This window comes from Gossypium arboreum, chromosome 6 (genome assembly GCF_025698485.1).
Source record: "Gossypium arboreum isolate Shixiya-1 chromosome 6, ASM2569848v2, whole genome shotgun sequence".
NCBI classification, from domain to species: Eukaryota; Viridiplantae; Streptophyta; class Magnoliopsida; order Malvales; family Malvaceae; genus Gossypium; species Gossypium arboreum.
Window position 1 is genome coordinate 23,481,150 of NC_069075.1, and position 10,155 is coordinate 23,491,304.

The 10,155-nt window shown below is 29.8% G+C and overlaps 2 protein-coding genes across 2 annotated transcripts; one reads left to right on the top strand and one right to left on the bottom strand.

Moving 5' to 3' along the window:
• LOC108485923 (membrane protein PM19L-like) lies at window positions 1–953 on the top strand. The gene is made up of 4 exons (XM_017789765.2): window positions 1–197; window positions 290–509; window positions 586–631; window positions 717–953. Exons 1-4 carry the CDS (start codon window positions 71–73, stop codon window positions 792–794), a joined length of 471 nt encoding a protein of 156 aa, XP_017645254.1. The 5' UTR covers window positions 1–70; the 3' UTR covers window positions 795–953.
• Window positions 954–5,655: 4,702 nt separating this feature from the next.
• LOC108484118 (uncharacterized) lies at window positions 5,656–7,731 on the bottom strand. The gene is made up of 3 exons (XM_017787788.2): window positions 7,307–7,731; window positions 6,053–6,819; window positions 5,656–5,964 (listed from the first exon to the last, which is right to left on the bottom strand). Exons 1-3 carry the CDS (start codon window positions 7,398–7,400, stop codon window positions 5,872–5,874), a joined length of 954 nt encoding a protein of 317 aa, XP_017643277.1. The 5' UTR covers window positions 7,401–7,731; the 3' UTR covers window positions 5,656–5,871.
• Between the last annotated feature and the right edge of the window lie 2,424 nt (window positions 7,732–10,155).

The window sequence follows — 10,155 nt, forward strand, 5'->3', positions numbered from 1 at the left end:
ATCAGTGATTGATCTTTCGTCTTTCTTCAACTTTTCATCTCAAGATCATCAGCTTGTAGGAGGCATTGCAATGGTCGACACTCAAATGAAACCTGTTGCTGCATTGCTTTTGTTCCTTAATTTCTGCATGTATGTCATTGTGTTAGGCATTGGTGCATGGGCCATGAATAGAGCAATTGATTATGGTTTCATCATTGGTAAGCCACCTTCCTTCCGTCTTTGCTTCATATCAACTACCAAATTAGAATACAACTGTTTTCAATTACTTAAGCTGGGTTGAAACTTGCAGGACCCGGATTCAAGCTTCCAGCGCATTTCGCACCCATCTACTTTCCCATGGGAAATGCTGCCACCGGATTCTTTGTGACATTCGCTATGCTAGCCGGAGTTGTAGGTGTAGCATCAGCGATAGCCGGTCTCAACCATATCCGTTCATGGAATGCGAGTAGCTTGCCATCAGCAGCTTCGATTGCAGGCGTTGCTTGGACCTTTACTCTACTAGCCATGGGGTCAGCTTCTAACTCTAGCATCTTTACATTTGAAATGCTTAGTTTCTAAACTAACAAGAACATATTCTTTTCACAGATTTGCCTGCAAAGAAATTGAGCTTGAAATCAGGAATGCTCATTTGGTAAGAATGAAAATTCAGCTTTCATTCCATAGAACTAGAATTGAAATTGTTGTTGGTTTAACGTAAGAAATTTGTTGATTTGCAGAGGACGATGGAGGCATTTTTAATCATACTTACAGTAACACAACTTGTCTACATAGCAGCAATCCATGGCGGTGCTTGATGCGTCTTTTATCACTGAGGAGTTTTTAGCTTTGTGTTTTCCTTTTGATTCTAGAAATGTACAAAGAGGCCGGAGATGGGCTGCTGCTGGTTGTGGTGTAATTGGATTTTTATGTCTATATACAATAAAGTGACTTTCTTGTTTGATCGAAACACCAAACGATTTCGCATAAAGATTTGTTAATATCCGATGGCTAGTTTTATATTTATTATTTTCATTATAAATGCTTATTTCACATCTAAATTGTATTTGGACCCGAATGGTATGTGTATTGTTGTCAATACAGCAGGATATGTATTTGAATGTGTTAAAGCACATTATCCTCTTATTTTTTAGTTTGGAGGGGCTATAGAGGAGTTTTACACCTTACGTGAAATATATATATATATATATATATATATTTAACTTTAGTTGATTTTACTAAATGTAATTAAAGCTATTTAATTTCAGTCTCCATTTATTAGAGGAATATGAGCATCGAAGTAATTAAGTAAATTACAAACAATTACACTAAGTCCAATTACTCGATCGGCTTTTCAAATGTACTCCTATATCAAGTTTAAAAGTTATTTTTATACAATAACAATAGTATTTTAAATTTTTAGGGCTTATTTTTATATTTTAAAATATAATTATATGTTATTTTATTAATCTTGTTAAATAATCTAAATATTTTATTACCAAGAAATAATTTTCCATACATATTGACCTACCATATAGTTAACTAAATTATACAATATTTATTATAAACTAGTATGATTCTTGAACCATGCTTCACATTCGGTTAATTATTTGCTTTGGACCTAGTTATAAGTTTGAAATTTGAAGGTCAAAATATACTTCAAGTCCCTATACTCTTTATAAATTTAAAATTTAATCTCCAAACTTTTTATTTTCAAGAATTTAGTCTCTTAAATTTTCTAGAATTAAAAATTCAGGTATAGTTCTAAACACCATAATTTTTTTTTGTTAAATTCTCTAGTATGGCATATTAAAAGTTTTAAAAAATACTTAATAGCCATGTAACAAAGGATTTTAATAATTCACTAGTATTTTAATCAAAATAAACTATTTAAGGTAACTAACAACATCACAGGTAAACTAAACTAGTAATCACCAATCTATTAGTAAGTTTCTTTTTTGGTCACCCAACTATAAAAAGTTACAAAATGGTCACCGAACTATTCAATTTAGTCTTTTTTTTTATCCCCACCCTTAAATGGCTAACGAAGAGATGACATAATAGCTTTTAAAATTGACAAAATAATAACTTTAACCCTCAAATACATTGTGAAGATTTAGTCATAATTCTAAAAGGAACCCTTAACGTTTACTCATTGTGTAATTTAGTCTTTTTGTAATTCTATTTTTCTTTGTGACCCTTCCACCTAAAAAGCTAAAGAAAAACAAAATTATTAGCTAAGCTTAATCAAAACTATACCAAAATGGGAAACATCCTAAAATCCAAAATCATAATTTTCACTTTTTTTTAATTTTTTTTTTTTTGATACTTCGATTTTATACTGTTGGATTGAACATTAACGACTAAGATGACTTGATCTTTGTTGATTCACTCTTCACCGATTTTATATAATTTGTGCTTGAACCACATTAGTTCAATCGAGTTGTTCTTGTTATTGTCATCGTTGTTACCGTCTTTGGCAAACTCAAAGAGCCTCGTTACTCATTCAATTTTTTTAGAAATAGATATTTATTTTTTTATTTCCAATTTACATAGTATATTGAATTATATTTTCGTGTAAAAATAAAATAAAATTAGATAATGTGTAAACATTGATAATTAAATTTTTAAAAATTAAGATTAAATTAATAAATGTATAAATAGTGGGGGTTAAATTTGTTATTATGCATAATCTAAAAGCTACCACGTCATAGGGGTGTTCAAACTTCGGTTAAAATCGAATTAACTGACCGAACCAATCTAATTCAGTTAATCAGTCGAGTTCAGTCGGAGGTTGATTAATAGTTTTTTAGAATATCAAGTAACAGTTAATTGGGTTTGAAATAGAGTAACTAATCGAACTTAGTAAATAATATTATATATTATATGTATTAGGCTATTATATATTACATGTTAATTCGGTCAAATGAACATTATCAATTTTTGTATGTTTTATACTTATTTTAAAAAAACAAAAACACATAAATTTCGGTTAACTGGCCGAATTAACCGAAATATTTCGGTTTGGTTAATTTTTTTGAAAAACTTCGGTTCAGTTAACGGTTAAAGGATTAAAAAGTTTGATTAATTTGGTTAATACTAATTCGGTTCGATTAACCGTTTGAATATCCTTACCACGTCATCTTTGTGTTAGACATTTAAAGGCTACTAACCAAAAGAAAAAGTCAAATAGTTGAGTGACCATTTCGTAATTTTTATAGTTGAACGATCAAAAATAAATTTACTAATAATTGAGTGATTAACAATATAATTTCTTACCTAACATTATAAAATTAAGGTGCCAAATTATATAAAAAATAAATATCAAAAAATTTAAAGTTAAAGCATAATATAAGAACCAAAGCTAAAATTTAACCAAAAGAGGGAGAAAAGGAAGTGTTTTATAATGTCTAGTGTTAGAGAATAAATATAAAAGGATAGAGTAATTAGATAAAATTAAATATTTTGTTAATCTTATTAATAATCGTAACATGTTGTATTGATTTTAATTCAAAGAATTTTTAAGGTATTCTTGATATTTCTTATAACAATTAATATTTTTGAATTAAAATTTATAGTCAATTTATACCTAAGAAAATTCATTATAATCACAAAAAATAAAAATAATTATACTTTCATCCAACCACACCCAAAATACTTTTATTTCTATTTTACTTTATTTACGAGGGTAATGGAGCTACCATGAAAATTAAGACTCTGAAAACTCCATCGGCAACAAATTTCTCTGGTATGGAATCAATTAAGCAAAAATGTGGATATCAATATCTCACAGGCTTTTTATTTATTTTTTTCCATTTCAAATTTAGTTAACTATAATTATTAACATTGTTAAAATTCTTTTGTTATTTCGATTCATTACCGTGTTATTTTTCTATTTACATTGTTGTCAAATAAGCCTTTTTCTTTTATTTCTTAAATTATTACACCGATAAATTTAACAGAAAAATTTTATCGCTATTAACATTTTAACCAGATTTTTAAATCTAAATAATTAAGAGACTAAATTTTTAAAAATAAAAGTAAAAGAACTAACTCCCAAATGTACATAATCTTATAATGTTAAATACGATATATTGATGTAGTAATTTTGCTATAAATTACTATATAATGTTTCAATTGTTTGAATTAATAAAATTTCCAAACGTTTAATCAATATTTATTAGTATGGACGTCTTAAATGGTTTTGTATGAAAAATAAATGGTTTTAATCAAATATTAACTCACTTATTATCTAAAAGTTATCTTTAAGAAAGAATGTTTTGGAATGCAATATAACTTATATTAGGACGTAATTTATATAGTTCATGTATTCCTAATCAGCAAGTGACTTGTATTAAAACTATTACGTTTAAATCCAATTAGAGAGATTGTTTGTCTTGCCTATCGAAGCCGGATTGATTGCAAAGATAAAAACATAAATGCAGTTATCTAGATTAACAATACATTGAACAGGAAATAAAGGTGAAATAATCCTAGATTTATGTATGAGAGTTTAGTTCAAGTTTGTTTTCTATGAATTTTGTTGAAATTACTCTCACAGACCTTGTAGCATAATCAACTAAGCCACTACAGTGACAACAGACTTGCCATGATTTTAACCCTAGACTCCCTTCCCTCTAAACAAATGGCCAAAAAGAAAAACCTTGTAGCATCTTTTAAGGAAATTACCACACTCAAGCCAACCCACTTACGTACGACCAGCTAGCAGCTACTATCAGCATCAGCATTATCACTACTACAAAGCCTTGGAGCTGTTTTCCTAACTAGGTCTGTTCATTATTTTTGAGTGACATATATTGATGTTCAGAATGGCACAAGAGATCAGTATTGGGCACCACAAAATAATATCCATCAGGGTATTTTTCACAGAAAACAGCTAGCTACGTAGTTGCACACTAATTAAAGTAGTGAAAGAAAAACCAACAAATAATTAGACACAAGAAATTAGAAAGACTGTCCCCAAAAGCTATGTCCTTAGATTAGGGAGTGAGCGTTGGATGGTATTATATCTTTCATGTATTTGAAGAGTTACTGGAGGGTCATAGTCCAAATTGCCCATATATGAATTGGACATGAATACTTCATGAAAAATTGGTCAGAACTTGGGACTTTCAATTAACATATGTTTAAACAGGGGGAGCTGAAAATACAAAACAAAATCAAGTACCCAGAAAATTAAAGACAACTAAACTAATATTATAAAATCCGGTGCCATCCCAGTTGAAATTTTCAAGCCCCTAATATTCTGGTTAACTGATCACCAATTTAACCAAACCAACTATTCCAAAGACAAAATAAATATAAGGGGCTCATTCAGTAAATGGATGCCACAATTGCCATTGGCACATGACTCTTAGTCCAACAAGGAAGAAAATGGACTTACATATAGCCTCCAACATTACATGAAAGCAAACTTTTAAAAAGTTCTCCAGATGATATGAGATGAAAATGAAAATATTAATGGGCAAACAGTGTACTACACAACACGATTAACCAGAGAGACAATTAAACAGACCACCATAAGGCCTTTCATCCTTCTCATCATTCATCAAGCTATCTGGATCAACCAGAAATTATTCATGAATAGTTGTAGGCTTTAAGAAATGAATCCGTAAAGAAAGAAAATGATAACGAGGTTAAAAGCAAGGTCATTGCAGATTGGAAAAAGAATACCAGATAACTGATAAAACAATCAAATGACAAACAATAAGTTCCAGATCTCAAGTTCAAGTTTCATAGTCCAAGCATTCTCGTACACCCACACATGCACAAACTATATGAGCTACTTAGTATATCTCAATTAGCAGTACTGCAAACTATAAAGGAAAGTATAAAATTGATCTTTTAACTTTATGGATAACCCAAGCCTTCAATTTATCTCCCAGAACCAGTAAAAACTTCAAACAATCCGCAGCAACTTAACCATGAGGTTCTTTGCACTGGTGGTGGAGTAGGAGCAACAAGAGGCTGCGAACCAATGCAGCAAATATCCAGTCAAATTAAATAAAGAATATTCAAACTCACAGTTGTAGAAAAGAATAGGAAGAAGATATACCTGCTTTTCAGGATAACCATGGGGCCCGGATGCATGGTTTTTTTCAGCAACATTGCTAGTTTCAGCAGTAGGAATACCGGAGGATGGGAAATTTTTTCCTTCAACTCCTTCCAATTCAACCCCTGAAACCCCATTTGATGAAGGCAATAATTTCTCTTCATTCTCCTTCAACCCTGATTCAACTACATCAGGTACTGAATTCTTTGCAGAAAATTCCACCTCCTCTGGCACAGATGACATGTTCTTTACCAAATTGTCAACAGCAACAGTCTCCACTGCAGAATTACTATCAGCATTCTCAAGTGTGTTATTTTCAGCAACCTTCAGAACTTCTTCAGACAAAACAGTAGCTGACTTATCCTCGGTACTATACGAGGCCGCATCAGAACCAAGATTACAGGTTTCTTCATTTGACTTCTTCTCAAAGGCTTGAGATTCGTCATCTGAACTACTGTTGCTGCTGGTACTAGAGCTCTTATCACGATCAACATGCTGAATTGAAACATGTGTGCTCTCAAGATCCTTGTTTGGTTCCCACTCTTTTACAATTTTAACATCAACATCATCCAATCCCGATCTCTCGGTGCTCTTTGCATCTTTAGCGGCTTCTTCCACAGACTTCTCCTCAGTTAGATGTGATTGTGATCTCTCTTCATCTCCGCCCTGACCAAATGAATGCTGGTGATTGTGGCCATCATGAGATGCAGGGGAACCAGCATCACCGCCATCACTGTCCCTTTCATCTTGGCTTCTCGGATCATCATTTCCTAGAACCATTAGATAAACATCATAACAATTCCAAACCAATATGCAAACAACAAATTCACCAATCCCCTCTAAACAGGACCAAAATAGTCAAATACTAGAAAGGAAATGCACTATAACTCGAAATGTATAGACAAGTTCTTCCAATAACAAGGATTCTGGTAAAAAATTAAGTAAAATACAGGACACGCTAAAAATCACCACAAGACCCTAAAACAAAATAAACTGTAAGTGATTAAAGGAGGGCAAACCCTTTGAAAAGCAACCACATCAATTAATTAAGGGCAGGAACTAGAAATTAACATTACATACCAACCTGATTTGTTTAACTATAGAACTCCAACAAATCAAATAAAGAACTGAATGATGCATGCATATACAGAACCAAGTACGATTCAATTAAAAAGAAGTTATAAAATAAATAAAACCCATCAAAAAACAAAACCCAAAACCCGAAACAGAAATTAAAAGAAAAAAAGCAAAAAGTACCAAGTGGATTGTTGATAGTCGAAGGATTGATGTTGTTGACCGCTTGCTCTTTCTTTTTCTTGGCAGCTTTTCTCTTCTTAGCACCTGATGGCATGACTGACTCCCTTCCTCCCTTTGTACCAAATCTTGTGTGGGGTGTGTGTCCCCTTCAGCCTTCTCTCTACTTGCTTATTTGGCTACTGCCCACTACTAGACGGTCACTGGTAAAGGAAAACCTAGCTGTATTGGCAAAACAGAAGAAAAGACCGTAGTAGAAGTGGGTAATATTTAGTGACAGTACATTGAGAAATGAGTAGAAAAAGCCAAAGGGTGAATCAATCCCCTTCAAAGAACCGCTCCTTCTGCCTTAATCCGTTTGAATTCACTTTGAGAGTGGATGGCCTTTTTATATTTATGGCGTTGGGGGGGGGGGGGGGTGTTCTTGTTTTAATTTTGTCATCATTTATGTTTTTCATTTATAGCCACATACTTATTTTGTCTAAGGAATGTTTAACATTTCAAGAAATAAAACAAATATATATGTTAAATGCAAAATATTCTTATTTTATTCTACATTTACAGACATTCCGAATTGGAATTGGAATTGGACAAGAATAAAATTCAATATTTTGTGTAATAGGATCCTCATAAATTTATTAAGTTTTAGGAGATGTAATAATGGATTCGATTGTTATAATCATTATTATTGATGTATGAGGATGTGGGTTCGAAAGATTTGAAATGTATTATTCTATTAGTTATGACTTGAGGAGAGACTATGAGTAGTTTTAGACATTACCAAAGATTATTTATTTTATGAAAGGTTCAAATATAAAATTCACTCATTTTAGCAAGAGATCAATTAGTATGTCATATTTTATTTACTTTCTCTAAAATTTAATTTTCTCTTGAAAGTTAAAAAATATTAAGACAAAATTAAACTTATTTTAAATTGGTTTAAAGTATTAATCTATTAATTAAACATTAAAAAACTATTGCCTCGGGTTTTTATAAAAATAATATTAAAATTTTAATTAATTACAAAAAGAGGGTAAGAATAAAATTAATTACGAAATTGGAGTGTTCGCTAACTTTGGGTGCTGCTTGACACATTGGTAGCACCAATGAACTTTTTTAAAAAAGTTTTCAGGAGAAAGAAAAGTTAAATAAATGAAAAAGAAATTTTAATTGGTGTTGTTAATTTGTCAAATAAAAAATATTTCTTTTAATTGCATCCATTTGATTAAATAAAAAAAAAGTTATGATTTTAGGGGTTAAATGCAAGGAAAAAGGCATTAAGGCATTAAATACAGAGAAAAGGTTGTTGTCTGGTGTTTAAATCACAAACCAACATTTTATTTTCATTTTTTCAGTATTTTTTTTATCAGACTCTTTTTTAAAATGTACTAGTGTCATCAATATATCAGGTGGCACCCAAAGTTACTATGACAAACACCACATTTTTGCAATAATTTGTTCTTGACCCTATTTTTATAATTAATTAATTTTTTAATATTATTTTTATAAAAAAAGTCTATTACCTCTTTCTTACTACTTGATTTTCTCTATTGTTCCAATGAATTCTTCACAAGTATGTTTTTTCACTGATTTTATTTTTATCTACATATTTAATCATTTATATAGTAAATTGTTGACATATTATATTTATTTTCTATTATTTTTCTGTCTTTTCTTTTTAATGTATATAATTGTAAAAATATGATAATTAATAATTTCTTTCTTTTTCCATTGTTTAATAAAAACATTTGTTAAAATTACTTCCTTTTCATTTTTAATTAACGTTAAGGATCCAAATAAAATAATAAGTAATGTTTTCATTAAACTTTCTTTCACTTTAACATAATAAAAAAATTATTGAGAGACACAATTCAAAACTATATGAGCAAATTTCTCCAAAATACAGTTTTTTTTAAAATTATCAGATTTGGCTGTAATTTTAAAATTATAGTATTAGGTTGAAATAATGAAAATACTTCCACTTAAAAATGTTTTCAACGAATTTATAACTGACAATATTTTCAACGTATTGAAAAATAACACTTCCAACTAAAAACATTTTCATTATTTCAACTTAATCCCGTAATTATTCAAAATTTCACCCAAACTAAAAATTTAAATATAATTTTTATTTACTTAACATGTCCATAGAGTTGTTTTAGAAGTGTGCAAATTTGATTTTAGTGAAATAAATAAAAAGAGATGGGAAGAGTGGTGCGGGATTTGCCAAGCGGATGATGAAAATTTTATGTGTTGATTAAGATGGGATTTGAATGAGGGAAGCCACGTGGTTTTTCAGATTATTCTATTGGCAGTATTTAGTCGGCAGCAGATATGTCTAGATCCCAATACCAAACTCATTAATTTTTTTTTTTTGATGAAAAACTCATTAAAATTTATATAATATAAATTAGGGACAAATCTTTTCGGTATTTAAATTTTTAAAATTTAGTATTTGAGTTTAATTTTAATTTTTAATTTGATATTTAATTTTTTATCTCATTTAAATGCTTAAATTTGGTTTAAATATTTAATTTAATATTTACGTACCTATATTTTTATACCAAAATTTAAGTATCGAATATTTATTAAATTACATGATGTTTTTAATTTAAGTATCAAATTAAATATTAAAATTAAACTTAAATACCAAATAAAATGTTAAAGCTAGATTTAAGTATGAAATGATATATTAATATATTTCCGGAAAGCAGTTGAGGAGGGATTTGAATTTGTAGAATAAAATAAAATAAACTAGAGAAAGGAAATAGCTTTGCTTTTCTCTTTTACTACATTCATTGAATTTAAGATTTAATTAACTTTATTTCGAGAATTAACTCCAAACTAATTTA